The sequence below is a fragment of the Pteropus alecto genome, unplaced genomic scaffold, assembly GCF_000325575.1.
Source record: "Pteropus alecto unplaced genomic scaffold, ASM32557v1 scaffold453, whole genome shotgun sequence".
Classification (NCBI taxonomy): Eukaryota; Metazoa; Chordata; class Mammalia; order Chiroptera; family Pteropodidae; genus Pteropus; species Pteropus alecto.
Window position 1 is genome coordinate 174,511 of NW_006433510.1, and position 16,303 is coordinate 190,813.

At 39.4% G+C, this 16,303-nt stretch overlaps 1 protein-coding gene across 9 annotated transcripts in view; it reads right to left on the reverse strand.

The window, feature by feature from the left end:
* Nucleotides 1-947: 947 nt before the first annotated feature.
* Nucleotides 948-16,303, reverse strand: part of LOC102887656 (lysine-specific demethylase 5D) — a 41,102-nt gene continuing 25,746 nt past the window's right edge. For 5 of the 9 annotated variants that reach the window (XM_015586584.2, XM_006908331.3, XM_015586585.2 and 2 more), the window contains 16 exons: nt 12,445-12,626; nt 12,186-12,348; nt 8,184-8,303; nt 7,863-8,057; nt 7,409-7,590; nt 7,202-7,326; nt 6,937-7,084; nt 5,247-5,343; nt 4,479-4,837; nt 3,934-4,072; nt 3,330-3,509; nt 3,065-3,202; nt 2,331-2,930; nt 1,986-2,064; nt 1,655-1,854; nt 948-1,546 (listed from right to left, as the gene is read on the reverse strand). In XM_015586584.2, coding sequence (XP_015442070.1) covers nt 1,211-1,546; nt 1,655-1,854; nt 1,986-2,064; nt 2,331-2,930; nt 3,065-3,202; nt 3,330-3,509; nt 3,934-4,072; nt 4,479-4,837; nt 5,247-5,343; nt 6,937-7,084; nt 7,202-7,326; nt 7,409-7,590; nt 7,863-8,057; nt 8,184-8,303; nt 12,186-12,348; nt 12,445-12,626 — 3,243 coding nt within the window. In that variant the 3' untranslated portion in view covers nt 948-1,210. The remainder of the gene's footprint in view (nt 1,547-1,654; nt 1,855-1,985; nt 2,065-2,330; nt 2,931-3,064; nt 3,203-3,329; nt 3,510-3,933; nt 4,073-4,478; nt 4,838-5,246; nt 5,344-6,936; nt 7,085-7,201; nt 7,327-7,408; nt 7,591-7,862; nt 8,058-8,183; nt 8,304-12,185; nt 12,349-12,444; nt 12,627-16,303) is intronic. The other 4 variants (XM_025044284.1, XM_015586586.2, XM_006908332.3 and 1 more) reach the window with 2 other exon arrangements.

Genomic DNA, 16,303 nt, shown 5'->3' on the forward strand with positions numbered 1-16,303 from the left:
TAGAGGGGAATACTGATTTAAGATTCAAACTGAGCCAAAATAATCTGATTACTGAAGGACAGAAGTACAATATATGTCTGGGTCACTTAGACACAAGAAAGTTCAATGGATTAATGCTTTTAAGACATTTACACACTAATATTGCTGAATTCTTACAAGTATAGCAGATCAAAATATTGTATTTATAATTTGAAAGAACAGGAAAAACTGGGAGTTATAATTTCAAGTTCAGATTTATCATATTTGGATTTAAAGCCAACTGCATATGGAAAACAGGTTGGTGGTACTAGACTAGTAAAATTATCTGAAAAAGAATAAAGTAAGAGGAATCATTTTACTGTACTGATTATTCAACTTATGAAAAGTTTAGTAAACAAGACAACTGAGTGTCATTCCTAAAAGAATAAAAATAGTTCAACAATAAAACAGAACAATGGGTACATTGAAACAATGAAAAAGAACACATGACTACAGCCAATAGATTTTTCAACAAAGGGATAATAAAGCTATTAAAGAGAGAAAAAACTTTTCAATGAATTATGCTAGAAAAACGAACTGAGAGCTCAACCTTGAAGTTACAGGAAATAACCACTTCTCAGCCTTAACATAAAAAGGATCATGAGTTTTAAAACTTTTTAGATTTGTTGACTTTAGCCCTTCACTCCTATATTCCAAGAAGTGCAAATCAGTTTTAAAATCACCCATTGTTTAACTTTTAACAGAAGAAATCAAATTAAAAACACCCAGCTGCTGGAACTAAGAACTTCTTGTTTTGCTCTACTAACAAGTAATTACATCATGCTATGTGGTTTTTTTCCCACCCTCATTTTTAACCAAAGTGAGAAAAGAGTTATAAAATGAAGGTGCAAGAAGACTTAAAGCCCCCAAATATTTTAAAGATAAAATAAGGAATAAAAATAATACTGGAAAAAGAAAAGTTAGACACATTTGCCTTTCTCAAGTTTTATTTGCCACAGTCTAGAATGAAACTGGCTTAGAAAATCACTGTATGCTAAACCCAGTAATGCTGCTGCCAAGAGACTTCTGGAAAGAGGCATACAGTGCACTGTCCTTAGGAAATGACTTTAAAACACTTCCTTTAGGGCATTAAACACTAAAGGGACAAATTCTCAATAGGAAAGAAGGTGCAGGATTTAGGAAGGCCTAGAAAGCAATGAAATTCAAAATAAAACAACTTTTATGCTGCTTGTCACAACACTTGGTGCCGAGGGTAAGACAAGTGTAGTAAAGGGGTTAAAGAAGGTAAAGAGATCATAGGATCTGAATCTTTCTGTTGTAAGCTATTCCGGTTTCCTTTCAAAATGGGACTATGGTCTGTCGGTGTTAGAAGTATATTTTCATGTTCTGCTTCCTCAACAAACTCTTGTTCCTCAGGCTTAACTCCTGAGCTCCGGGCTTTTTTTGCCTCTAGCTCTTCTTGAAGATCCTTGCTATTTCTACCCAGATCTACTTTCTGTTGTCGCCGCTGTCGCTTCTCCAATGTCCGGACCCTTGTCCGACTTCCTTGATGCTCAGGCTTCTCCAGCTACAATCACACAAAGACAAGCAGAAAAGGGTAGTGGGCCAGTGGTCAGGCCTGGACTCCTTGCCTGATATGCCTGAAATCTGTCCCTGCCATGACCTGTTTTCTCACCTCCAGAAGTGTACGAATCCGCTTCAGGTCTGGAGGCTGCCCAGCCTGCAGCAGCTGCCAGATGCTGTAGTTTTCATCCAAGGTAACCTCAAGCAGATCACCCTCCAACATGAGCTCCTCCAGTGGGGCCCGGGTTTCTTCGGACAGTTCTAATACAGGACCAGATAACTGTGGCAATAATGAGGACAGCAGGTCCAGATCTGGGGGGTGGGTGTGGACAAGTTTTGTTAGACAATTGCCTCTGGTTTGACCCTACCCCTACAACAGAGCGAAGACCAAAAAGGTCACTCTGGTGTTATCTAATGAATAGCCTACTCACACCCGTATCTACCTCTCTTACTTGGGTCCTGTGCAAGGGCTACCTCCTCAGGACACGTCATTCTGTCTCTATTTTCCAGCAACCCCTGGACCTGCCAAGGCAAGTAAGAATGGATAGAAACAGATAAATAGATCTATTCTTCCTCCTATAGCCCTAAGTTTGGGACCCCTATCCCTATCTCTTTAAGGAGGAAGGCAGACATAGATTGACAGCAGACATCTGGACAGAATGCAGAGTAGGCCAGGGATGCTGCACTAAAACAATGTGCAAATAAGACCAAGGACAAGAGTGGAGCGTAAACAGGGATATGCCTAAGAGATACAAAGAAACTGATAAAAGCTGGGCTGCATAGCTTACCTTAGGCATATCCTTGCTACCTCCTCCTCTCAGAGGCTCAAAGGCAGGGGCTGAAAGCTGGGTAGGGAGCTCCTCTAGCCTGGGTTCAGCCTGGAGCTGTTGACGAACTTCGGCCAGCTGTCCCAATAGAGCTGTCACATCCTCAGAAGCCAGAACCTGCCTAGCACGGCCTTGCCAGCCAATGGCTCTCTCTGTGAGGCACTGAAGTGCCTCACCCTCAGGCAGCCGCACAGGCAGTCTTTGCAGGGCTACCAGCAGTGCCAGGATGGTCTCTAGGCGTGGGCGCCGTGAGCGCATGCACAAAGGACACAAGAATTTGGTGTCCCACTCCCACCAGGCCAGCAGTGGGGATGAGGTGAGACTGGGCCTTTGGGAGCTGAGAAGGCGGGGTACCGACACACATCCCCCGTGGAACCACTCCTGACAAAGGTCACACTGCAGAGCTCCCACCCCAGCTGGCACCTGCCCACACACACAGATGGAAGTTGCAGAGGCAGCCGTGGTCGATGATGCCAGTGGACTGGGCTTGGCAGAGTTGGTGCGACGCAGCTGCAGGATACCCTCCTTTTCTTTCTGTTCCCCCTCCTTGAAGGCCACAATCTGCCATGCCCGGGACAGGGGAGAGGAGGTCAGCACTCCTACCTTACTCTGGTGCCATTAACACCCTGCTGCCATGGTCCCCTTCAGACTATCATCGGCAGGCTCTTCTCCTCATCTGGGCCCAAACTCCTTACCACAGAGCCTGGGTCCCTGAGGTCCTGTGCAGACAGTCCCAGCAGCTCTGTGTCAGATATGCATAATCCCAGCTCCCTCTCCATCCACCGGCTCCGTCTATTGCCGTCTGAGCTAGCATCTACACATGGGCAGAGCACCTGAGGCAAACAGGAAGGAAAGGAATGGCCATGATTCTCCGACCTCTCTCCCTGCCGCATCCTCAGCACAAACCAACTCTTACATTCTCATAAGTAATCTCAAATAGTTCAGGGGCGCAGGCCTCACCTCTAGAAGTGTGTAAAATGAATTCTTCTTCAGGAAGGTCTTGGATGCCTTCTCTCTCCAGGAGTGTGCTGTCAGTACCTGCAGCTCTAGCTGTCTCAGCTCTTCTAGACCCACAGGTAGGTCCCGGCCCACAGCTACTAGGCCCTCCAAGTCATCCAAGCACGGGTAGTGGTCACCATTCTGGTATGGGGCAAGAGAAAAGCTCAGTTAAAGCAGGTCAAAAATCATTATTTCTCAACTGTGCTGAGCATCATGCTATGGTGTCATAAACAAAATCTAGACTATTCTAAAGTAAAAAGTAGGATACTTTTTATCCAGAACTCCTAGTTTCCCTGGATCAGGGAAAAAAGATTCAATTAACAGGCCACTTATTGTTACATTTTGCTTCATCTCACCCTCTCCCTTTGATGGTGCCTGTTTAGCTACAGACCCATACATATGTTTCTCTTTTCATCATTCTTATCTTGATAGTCTCAGCTTCTTTAGGTTGCCCCCCAGTACCTCCAATGTCCAATACAAACCAACTGAATTAAAAGGTTTTAGATAGACTCTTTGTTCTAGCTGCATGCCTACAATACAAAACTAAGAAAAACAAGGTCCTCACTTGGATCTCATCCACATCAGCAATCCATGCCTGTGCCTTAGTCAGAGCATCTTTGAGTGCCTGAATGTTAGGCAGGTAAACAGGGATGTTTTCTGCCTCATGGATAATGGCTTCCAGTGTCGCTGGTGAATGCTTCTGCCTAAATATATTGGAGGAAAGAGAAATCCATCCTTAAATATTACCTGTATATATGCATATTTTTGGTCCTACATTTCCCTGACAAAAGCATACACAAGGAAAAATTCAAGAGTTAAAGTGAGCCATTATCAACCGATTCTGAGGATCTCTCTACACAAATACGAATACATATTTCTTATAAATCATGTCTGATGTCTATAATCTGAGAACTAAGACCAGGAAGTTACCCAATTACTGCTTTTACATAGTAGGAATATGTATCAGACTGGTAACATGTCATACCAATCATTATAGGTCAGCAGATGCCTAACTTGGAGTCTGGTACCAAGATAACCCACTGAAGCCATACAACTCTCAAACTCTGAAGACTAGAGTCAGGGTATATATGTGGAAAGGTTGGGCCCCACCTGTCCTTCAAGCAGAAATGGGCCTTTTCCTCCCAGCATTCTGCAATGGTCAGCAGCTCCTGAAGCTCAGCCCGGGCCTTATCCACAGAAGGGCTGGAGGCTACCTTGGTGCCTGTAACCAACAGCGCCTGCATGATGACCAGGGAACCCTTTTGGGCTGTAGGAGCCAGTGCTTGCTTCACTTCATCTAGCCATCGTGCCTGCTCCATCTGCTGCTGGAGCTGATGGGCTTCAGGCACTTCCACACCCAGTTGCTGCCCCCTCTCCAACAAGGACCGCAGGAGCCCTAGACTAGGGGACAGGGAACCTAGGGCCTTCCGGGCATCAGCTTGGTAGGCCTCCACCTGTTCCAGGACACCCTGCAGAAATACAGAATAAGGAACAGATTCTTTAGCCATCTAGATTCTCGACTGCCTGGCCTTGATCTGTTCATCTTGTCACATAGGCATATATTGCTGATTCACTCTCATCTTAAATTATTCCTAAGACATGATATGTTTGATACAAATAAATGTCCTAATACTCTGAAGTCTGAAAAAGATTCTCTCCACCACCTTCAGGTTTTGTTTGGTATTTTGTTTGGATAATTGTAAGCTATTAGGATAAAACCAGTTCAGTAACTGCTTATCTGCATAGCTTCTAAGGAAGATGTATAGATGATTATAAAGAACAACTTAGAACAATCAGATTCTCAAGCTTCCCTGCTATTTCATACTTTGCTAGTACTGGTTGTTAACAAGAATTGCATCTTCCCAAGCCTGTCCTTACTTTGACATCCCGAATCTGATGCATGGCACAGGGCAGGCTGCCCATCTGCTCAAGAAGGACCTGGAGCTCTGTCAGGGTCAACTGTGGAGTTTCAACTCTGCAAGAGTGAGGGAGAAAGAACTCACAAAGTAAACCTGCTAAAACCATTTTTCATGTATTCTGAGAAATCCAGTACCTAATTTCCGTCCATGTTAAGTAAGATCTTCAAAGATCATCTGAACCAATACATTAAAATGAAAAAACTTAACAACATTGTGTGACAGAACTGTTAACACAAAAGAGACTATAAAGATTTCAAAGTGAGAGAATCCAAGTTTCTGCATAAATTTAACAGTATGGTGCCTGGAGTTAGTATCTTAGACAGAGGACTGAAAATAGACTCCTTTTCAAGAGAACAAAACTGGAAAATAGCCTCTAGATAGTGTTTACTTTCTATAGTAATTAAGAGCTATAAGGTCATCAAAATGAATAAGAAGGCAACATAAAAGTAAATAGCTAACAGGATATAACAGTAGTAGCTTTCACAGTGAGGCTAAAGATAATAAATACATTAATTGTAATTGGAATAAATCAGAGTTTTTTAGCAAAACATATAGCATGATTAAGAAGCAAATTTTTGTGATGATATGGAAGGGTCAAATTAATTGATACTGTAGATAAAGGAAAAATTGAAAGAGTTTATTGTGTCAGAAGTAAAACAGTTCCAAGTGATAAGTTCTAGGACGTATCCTTTGAGTATAATTATACGAGAAGGAAGAAATGAAGAGGCCAAGAAGGTAGATGAAGGACAAGTTGAGATAGGTCAAGTTCATAAATATTAAAAGCAAGGAAACTTGATACAAGTACGACTAGGTCAACGTGGGAAAGTTTTTATTTCTTAAGTAGAGACAGTAAAAAAGGTCCTCTGTAAAAAGAATTATTACTACTATCTTCAATTTTTTAATTCTTTAAATTAGAAAAATATGATTATTTGATGTGATTAATAGGTCCTCTTTTATCTAAAGTTTATAAAACACATGTATATAATTACTCACTTGATATTTCAGCCAAAAAAAATAGACATATATATATTATCACATACATTTGACAACCATCAAGTAAATAAAATTTAAGACTTTCATTTAGCCAAGAATGAATTTTGTGGAGAATCTGATGCTGGACAACTCTGCAAAGTTTGCTTACCAAGTATGGCTGGATTATAATTTTTCTATCCCATTTTCATTTCTATTGCTATTGACAGTAAAAGGATGAACTAGGAGCATTCCTTAGAAATACTATAGGTTCAGTTGCAAACCACCGCAACAAAGTTAAGCACCACAATAAATCAAGTAATAACATTTTTGTATGTAGAGGGTCTTGCTTTCCATTTGTAAAAAAAATCTGTGAAGAGTACTAAAGCAAAGTATAATGAAGCAAGATATGCCTGTATATCATATGTTGGAAATTGTGTACTTACAGTTATTTCTAGTTAATTTTACATCGTTTTCATGTCTCATCTCACCGCTGTCACTATAACTGACTCAGTGTTGAAACTGTGCTTCTTCAAATAGTTCATCTATATAAGTTTTGGTCACTAATATCATATATAACATACTAACTTTTGCTATGTACATTCTTTATTTATAGCCTATCCATTTCCATTATCCATTTTTACAAAATGCCATCCTTTTCTGCCCTTTCTCCAACGTACCTAGCCTTTTGGCCACTGACTAGTCTCAGGACTTGGGAGACACAAGCTTCTGCTTCATTCAGGCAGTTCTTCAATCGTTGAAGCAGTTCACTGTTAGGAAATCTTCTCTCACGGGCCTCAGACTCCAGTGCCCTTAGCTCTTCAAAGCCTTGAGAAAGAGTAAATTTGCAAGAGGTAGGCAGTGCTATGAAAATGTGGAGAAGCAAGGCTTACAATGCTATAAGAAAAAAGCTAGCTCATGGGGTCTTCCATTCTTCTCACTTACTGCGCTTTCGGCCATCTTCCACCTCCAGAGCCATTCGTACTTTGTTGGCCCAGGAGTCAAAGGACTCAGCCCGAACCTTCAGCTTATGCAGCATGGTGGGGAGTTCATCCAAGGTGTATCGATACCTGGAAAAAAAGGGCAAGGAAAAGAGTATCTGGCCCAGTTCTATAACTTGCTATGCATCCTCCAAGTAGGCACCATGCTCACCGAAGGTACTGCCGGCTACTTGAACACTTGCAGAGGTCGTTGATGTGTGAAAGGCAGACAAGGCCATCTGGGCAGTCATAGCAGGCCAAGGCTGATAGGAAACACGTCGTCTTGCACTTGATGCACTGGCGTTCATCATCTGGGAGCAGCTCGAAAGCCTCTCGTTCAGCCTCCGTGATGCCCTGGGGGTGTTCAACCCATATATACTGTAAAGACTAGGAGCAGGGTTGCAGACACCCCACCTCAGCCAACACTGAGCCCCGTTGTGGGCTCAACTTTGTAAGGATTGCTGTAGAGAAATTGGAAGAAAAACATATAAACACATAGTCTCTGTATTTCCACTTCAAAATGTATGAGTTAAGAGATGAAGAACACAATACTCAATTTTTGTCTCCTTGTCTCTCTTCCATATTCTATTCCACTGAATCCCTAAGCCCTGCTGCCTACCACCCACCTTCTCCAACAGGGCCTTTCGTAAACGTCGCTCCTCCTGCACCATTATGAACATCTCCTTGTGCACAGCCAAAGCCATATTCAAGTCCAGCTTCTCAGGGAAGGCAGCCATCTTGCAGATGAGCTCCTCATGGGAGAAGACACAGTAACGCCGGAGCCGGCGGTAGTGTTCGATGCACTGGCGTCCAGCTGGTAGCTGCAAGTAATTCAATACTTTGTGTGGCCATTTTCGAATCAACTGCTTAGGTGCTCTGTAGTGACTTCTACTTTTATTATCTATGACTTGATAGAAGTCTGCAAGATCACCACATCCCAGACTCACCCAGTCAGCAGTGCAAAAGTTGACAGCCTCAGCAAAGTTGTAGCCTTGGTTAAAACCACTGTGGTAAGCACGAGGAAAAGTGATGACAAATTCTCCTGCACATTGGTTTGTGCGAACAACCTAAAAAAGTGAGAAGGGAGTGTGGGTTAAGACTAATGATGGAATGTGGAGTTAAGAATGCCTTTGAATCTTGTTATAGATATGGGGAAACAGTAGAAAGACACATAGACTCTACTTTATTTTTGTTCCTTAAAAGAGAAAATAAAAATGTGAGGTTAATATTCGGAGAATACAAAGAAAAACAATGTGCAATATAAGAAAGAAATATGAACGGTCCATGAACATGAGAGGAGGATTATTTATTCAGTTAATAAGTAAATGTAAATTTTAAAAGGAGGAAATAATTCCACCATGAATGATAAAAGGGGAAATCCAAAATTTCATCCCTCTACTAAAACAATAAGCTGACAGAGGAATGAAATCCCTCATCCCTCTGTCAGCTTATTAATAAAACGGGAAATCCAAAGTTTAATTAATCCCTCTACTAAAACAATAAGCATCAAAACATTTTCAAAACTGTGTAATAAAATCATAAACTACAAATACCAAGATAACATTTAACGGACAAAATGAAACAAAAAAACTTATAAATTTTGGTAAAAGAGCACTGTGCTATAAATCTCCTGCCTATAACCCTTCTAACCCAATCTCAGAAGTACCTTGGGGACAGCAGTCTAAGATCCTAGTACAGCTTGCTGGTGCCACAGAACACAATGTGGATCTTATCTGCAAAGAAGTGAGGCTATTTGTTTTGATGGCTCCCTAGCTCAAGGATCTATACCTATATTTACCTGAGAGTTTCCCAGAACACAACTGGCTTCCCAGGCATGTTTGCTGAAACTAAGTAATGGAAAATATATAGCCATAGTACAGCCACTTGTGGTAAAACACACTGTGGGATAAGGGCTCTGAGCAGCTCTCGTGTATTCCTGGGAACTGAGAAAACCACATACATGTGAGAAAAAAACCTGAGAAGACTCTAATAAGTTCCCAACTGTGGCTGACTTTCAACTAAATGATACTACTACTTCTAAAAATAAAAAAGCAGCAACAAGAAAAACTGCCATAATATAATGCTAAAAATGTCCAGTTTTCAAGAAAAAATTAGGAGATATATGAAGAAACAAGAATGTCCGGCTATTCAATACAACTAAGCCTGAGATAACCCAGGCACTGAACTTAGTGGACAAAGACTGAAAATAAACTGTCTTAAATAGGCTCAAGTTAACATGTCTCCCCAAAGAGACAATCTCAATAAAGAGACAAAAATTAGAAAAAAGAAACAGAAAAGTATTCTGAAAACTAAAAAAGTACCACAATTAAAGTGAAAAATGCTCTGGATATTTTAAACAGTAGATGTGGGCAGGCAGAATGAAGAATCAGTGAGTTTTAAAATAGGTCAATGAAAGCTGTGAGGATTTCAACACCAAATACTGCCATTACAGAGGACTGGTTCTCTACTCTCATTCTTCACCCTACCAATGGACAAAAGATAGTGCTGCAGGAGCTGGCTGGGCCTACTGTTCCAGTGTCCTGCTCAGCAGTCCTTGGGATCTCCTGGCAATCAGAGCTCCAAAAGGTTCCTGTTTCCACCTCACTCTCCACTTCCACTATTCTTCCCCTAGGGCTTTCCTCTCTCAATCTCAACAATCAACAGACTAATCATTTAGCTGGAATGAGAGAGGTTGAAAGTGGGAGAGGGCCTGGAGCATGACCAGGGATACACACCTAGTCCTAGTTTGTTTTTGTTACTTTGAAGATGATTTGATATAGATTTTCTGTGAGTTAAAAAAATAAAATTTAAATAAAACAGGTCAATTGAGATTACCTAATTTGAGTAGCAAAGGGAAAAGAAAATTCAGAAAAATAAACAGCCTAAAAGACATGTAGGAGATCATATAGAAAACTAATATATGCATACTGGGAGTCCCAGAAGAGGAGTGAGATAAAGAGACAGAATATCTTAAGAAATAATGGGTGAACTACTCAAAAACTTTAAGAAAGAATGATCTACACATTCAAGAACCTTAATGCCCTTCAAGTAGGATAAACTCAGAGAGGCAATATAATCAAACTGTTAAAAGCTAAAGACAAAGAATACCGAGAGCAGCAAGAGAGAAGCAATTCATCCTATGTAATAGATCTTGAATAAGATTATTTGCAGATTTCTTATCTGAAATCAGGGATGCCAGAAGGCAGGAGATAATGCATTTCAAGTGATGAAAGAAAAAGAAAAATAGATAAAATAGTTTCCCAGAGAACTAAAAGCTACATAAAGAAAATAAGAACAATGATAAAAGTACCTAAATAGGCAAATATAAAACCCAGTACTGTATTTTTTATGACTCCTATTTTCTTTATAATTGAAAAGAAAAATACATGAAATGATAATCATAAAACTAAAATAGGTAAACAATATATAAAGATGTAATTTGTGACAATATAAAGGAAGAGAGACAGAGATACATAAGAACTCAAGAGCTACACATATTCAGTAAGTTATGGAACTTACTATTGAAGGTACTTAGTATTAACTCAAACTAAAATGTTAAAATTAAAATAGTAGTTGTAATACCAAAGTAACTAAAAAAATAAAAAATACAATAAAAAAGGGCAATGAACTGAAACACTAGACTAATCAAACACAAAGAAACAGGAATGAGAGAATTAAGAATAAAAAAAAATGACAGGCAGAAAACAACAAAATGGCAGAATTAAGTTCCTTCTTTTGGTAATTATTAACTTAAAAATTAAACTCTCAAAAAGAAAAGACTGGCAAAATAAATTAAAAAACACGATCCAACTTTACCTCACCTAGACATAATGACACAAATAAGATGAAAGTGAAAGAATGGAAAGGTATATATCATGCAAACAGTGACCAAAAGAGAGCTGAGGGCTACACAAACATCACAGAACAGATACTTTAAGAAAAAAATTGTTATGAGATATAGGATATTGACAAATGGATTCAAGAAATTAGTGAAATACAGAATTGAAAGCAGAGAATCAACAAAACCTAAAGCAAGTTTCTTGAATTAACAAAATTAATTCAAAGAGAGAAGACAAATTATTAAAATCAGAAATAAAAATTGGAATACTACTACCCTTAAGAAAATAAAAAGGATAAAAGAATACTATGAATATATATATAAAATTAGACAAGCTAGATGAAAAACACAAATCCTAGCCCTGAATATGTGTGGAAGTATATGTTGAGTATACATAGGAGGAAAAAAAATAAAAAGACTCATGAGGCAAGACAAACGGTATAATAAATGGCTGTTATGATTATCATCAATAAGGGTTATTTTTTCATGAGACAAAGTGATTTATGTAAGGAGTTAAAGTGCAAGTAAAAACTGATAAAAATATCAGAACTGAAAGGGAGCCTTGAAAATACCAAGTCTCTATTATGCAAATGGAAAATCTAAAGGAGTTAGACATAAAAGCTGTGTAGAGATTAACTCAGACCTTAGAAATTCATAAGAGAAAATGTGTAGTGTGCTACAGAAATTGAGTGCACTACTTTTCTCCTGCAAAGTCTGGCTTATTGTCTTTTGCAAAATTGGCTGATGTAAATCAATTCTGGAAATTCTCAAGTCTGAAATCCCTTCCTGAACCCAATTTAGGTTTTATAAAATTAGAATTTATATCAGTAATGTACGAAAACTAATCTAAGACTAGGAGGCAGATTAAGGGACAAAATCTAGCTTTCAAATTTTATGTTGTTAAATAATTATCTGATCTCTCCTTTCCTTCCATCTAAAGATACATTAGTGATCTATGTAGGAATATAGCTTCACAGAAGCACAACAAGGGAAATAGAGATGTAATGATACTAAACCTAGCCTGCACATCAAAATGCAAATATTTTCTCCAAAATTAAGTTCTCCTCATTCCCTCTCCACCGTATGGCATCAATTAAATCCAAGTACTCACTGGCACACCATGGGACATGAGGGTGTTTGGATTCATGAGGGTGACAAGCTGATGTAGAAGGTCAGGCTGGCTATCAAACAACTCAGGTGTCAGCCTCTTCATCACCTCCTCCAAATGCTCTGCTGCCAGCGAGGGCACCCCATACCAGGTCTTTGGCTCACCCCTGGTCAGGTAAAGAGGAGACATTTAAAGCCTGGACACACCCTTGATTATGGAAGAAGTCTTGACATCCACCCCCAGCTATTTGGGCAACGCTCACCAGTGCAAGTAGTTAATGGAATAACTCCAGTGATCCTCAATATGCCAACAAAATGCTGAGAATACCATGCCCACATATAGCCAGGGAACCTTCATGCCAGAGATGTCTGCATTGATGTGGCAGAGAACAGACCGATCCAGAACAGGCATCACATTCAAATTCCAACCACTGGTCGCATACTCCTGTCAGGTAAGACATTTGCCAGAGTGGGTAGGGAGCAGGACTGGGTAAAGAAAAGCAAACTAAGCAAGGCATATACAGTAGCACAATTGTGCTCTCAGGGCATGCTGTTTCCTGTAGCTGAGAAATAAAATCCTAGAACTCACAATCCCTCAGGAGGACATATCTGAATGTAAACCGAAATTATTTCTTCTGGGGACAGAACACTAATCAGAACATTAATTAGAACATTAATTATCCATAATTCACATTAAGATTCATCCTCCCTTGAAACTACCAAGTACCAGCCATAAATGTTCTTTAAAGTCACTTATGCCACTTATCAGCTACCTGCTAGGCTCTAAACATTCCGTCAGGCCTCTAATTAAAATTTATAAACAACATGTTATTCCTTAGGTAAATTACATCTTCTAAATATCATAACCATATCTTTCTGTATATGCTTCTGGAGTGACGCACCAAAAATAATGAAACAAAAAAACATATTATCCTCTAAAATCTGCCAAACCTTAGTACTAAACTGTGTATTTTCCACTGACTATTTGAGATGCTCCCTTACTCCCAAACTGCTAAATTATTATGTTATTTATCCTATCTTATTCATTTTTTCTTGTATTTTAAAACAACTTATTAATGCACTTTTGGGCAATATTAAAAAACTGTTGGCTAGTTCGGAAGGATAACAGTGAAATCTCAGAGTAGGAAACTATTAATAGCTCATCTCTCCATAGAAGCAAAGAAAACTGGCGAAATATATCAGATTCAACTTTATCAGTACTCTGGATAACACTCAAGGGTTTATTGCAACCAGTTGTAACTTAGTTGCCCATCCCCCACCATGTGTGTCAGTGGTAATCTTGAAGACAGTGGTCTGTACTGCCCATATCAGTACTTGGTTCCAGAAGGAACAAAGGAGACCTTGTTCTCAAAGAACAATTTGTGTTGACCTGTCTAGAAGTATAATGAAGAACTTACGCAAAAGGCTTATCCTTATTTTACTAACTCAGAACTATTTCTTAGAGTTAAAAAGCAGCTATGGAGGACATTTCTTGAAAATACTGAAAGGCAAATGAACAAACCAATCCTTCCTGGAGCAAAGGATAGCAGCTGAGTAAAACAACAGACAGGCAAAAGGCCTAAGAGGATAAACTGGGAGTGAGATGTTTTGGGGATTAAGAAATCCGAAAAGGTTCCATATATTCCCAGGAATCTAGAAAAGCCACCAGTACCTAGGTCAGGAAACAGGCTGAGAAAAAAAGTCTGTATATGTTCACTTTTGGCTGACTTTCAAGTTCTGTGCAAGAGTAAGAGTTATAGAAGAGTTGTACATGGCTTGTCTATGCACTGAAAGGTCATAGGAAGAACTCATTTGCAAAGAATGAAAGAGTATGTTGAGACAATGTTTTAAAAAAATAGAATCTTAGCAAAAATAGTTTAGAAAAGCCACTTACTACAAATAGATGTGACCCCAAAAAAGCAGCAACAATAATCCTAAGGGAGGGGAGAATCTGATTTCTAGTTACATTAAAATATTCAAAAATGTTTGGATATCAACAAAAAATTGAGGTATGCAAAACAAATAAACAAAAGAACAAACAAACAGAAATTATGGCCCATTCGGTGAAAGAAAACAAAACCTCACTGAGAGAACAGAGACATCAAACTTTCTAAAAAAAAAGAATTTAAATTAAGTATCATAAATATACTCAAAAAGATAAAGGAAACCATGGACAAAGAACCATGGAGGCCAAGAGAACAATGTTTCCTGAAACAGACTCAATAAAGACAATAAAAGTATATAAAAAGGTCTCAAACAGAAATTTAGGAGCTGCAAAATATCACAACTAAAGTAGAAACTTCACTAGAGGAATGAATAGGCAAAACTAAATACCAGCACACTCAAAGATAAGTCAACTGAGATTAATCACCCTGAGGAGCAAAAAGAATAAAGGATAATAAACAGAGCCTAAGACAGCTACAGAACACATTATCAAGCAAACCAACACACATTTAATTAAAGTTATAAACAGATAAAAAAGGCTAAAATAGCATTTGAAAAAACAATGGATGATAACGGCCCACACCACAAAAAAGACATCAATCCAGACATCCAACAAACACGATGCATTCCAAAAAGAATAAACTCAAAGAGAGTCACACTGAGACAAAGTGATGGAAACCACAGAATCTTCTATCAGCAAGGGAAAGGTGACAGCTCTCCAACAAGGTATCCCTCAGTATTTCTCAGCCTTTATCTCATCAGAAACTAAGGAGACCGAAAGGCAATAGAATGACATATTTAAAGTCATGAAAGAAAAAAAGAGATTAAGAATTTCATAATTCACAAAACTATCCTTAAACCATGAACATGCCCAAATAAAATTAATTTATTAAGATGGAACTGCCATTGCCAATAAATTAATAAAATTAATTTATTAAGATGGAACTAAAGGACAGAGAATATGGCATAAAAAAAGGTTTTTGTGTATTACTGAACTAAGTTAGTATTAATTCAATTTAGTGTTAATATAATAGTAATCCCCAAGGCAACCACTAATAAAATAACAGGAAAACATAAACAGGAAATGAGCTACTGGAAAAAAAACAGTTAAACACAAAATAAAGTAGTAATGGAACGAAATCTGCTACACATTACAAAGTAGAATCTTTTAAGGCATTATGCAAAATGAAATAACTATAATTCCACTCACATGACCTCTCGAGCAGTCAAGTTCACAAAGGAGAATCATAATTACCAGCAACTGCTGGGAGAGAATGGTGAATTACTTAATGGGTACAAAGTTTGTTTTGGAGAAAAAAATTTGGTAAATGGATGGTGGTGATACCTGATAATTCTGAGTGTACTTAATGCCACTAAATTATACAATTAAGAATAATTGGAGTGATGGAAAAAGCATGGCAGCGTGAAGAGTCCCCTTGACCTGTCCCCTTGAAATTACAAGTTGAACAGCTATAATCAAACAAATGGTTCCCAGCCCAACATACAACATGTCTGAGAAATCTGTGTAATAAATATCTGAAGGTGGGCAAACTGAAGTGACAGGGGAGGAGGGAAAAAGGAAGGAATCAGGTTGTGGCCTGCACTTGCTGTAGCCCCAAAAAAGCCTGAGTGATCAGCATGTACTGCAGCTGAACCCAGGGATCAGGACTGAGACCAGAGCAGAGAGGGACACAGAAGTGTGACAGCCATGTTCTAGAAAGCTGTGTTCAGAGTTAGAGTCTGGCTGCCTTTCTCCACACTCCCACGCACAGCAGCAGGCCCCAGAGGCAACTGCAGCAGAGAGTATCTGGCTGTGGAGCTGTGGAGCTGGGAGTCTGTAACAACTGTGGAGATTTACACGGCAGCTGGTCCAAGTGACAGTGGTGGAGATAAAGATGGGAGGTGGCTGAAGCTAGCAGCCAGATTATTGGAGGTAAACAGCCACAAGCACACCAGAGACCTAACCTGATGTACCACACCTCACCTATGAAAGCTAATCTAGGCAGAGGCACCGACAATTCAGGCCACACAACACTGCATCTGGCTGCTGGGACAGTATCGGGATTTCAAGGCCTCTCCAGAGGCTGGGGTCCACATTCTCCCATGGAGGTAGAGCCCTGGGACAGAGGTGACCCAGTCACATAGGAAACACTCAACTCCCCACAGAATAGAGGGCTT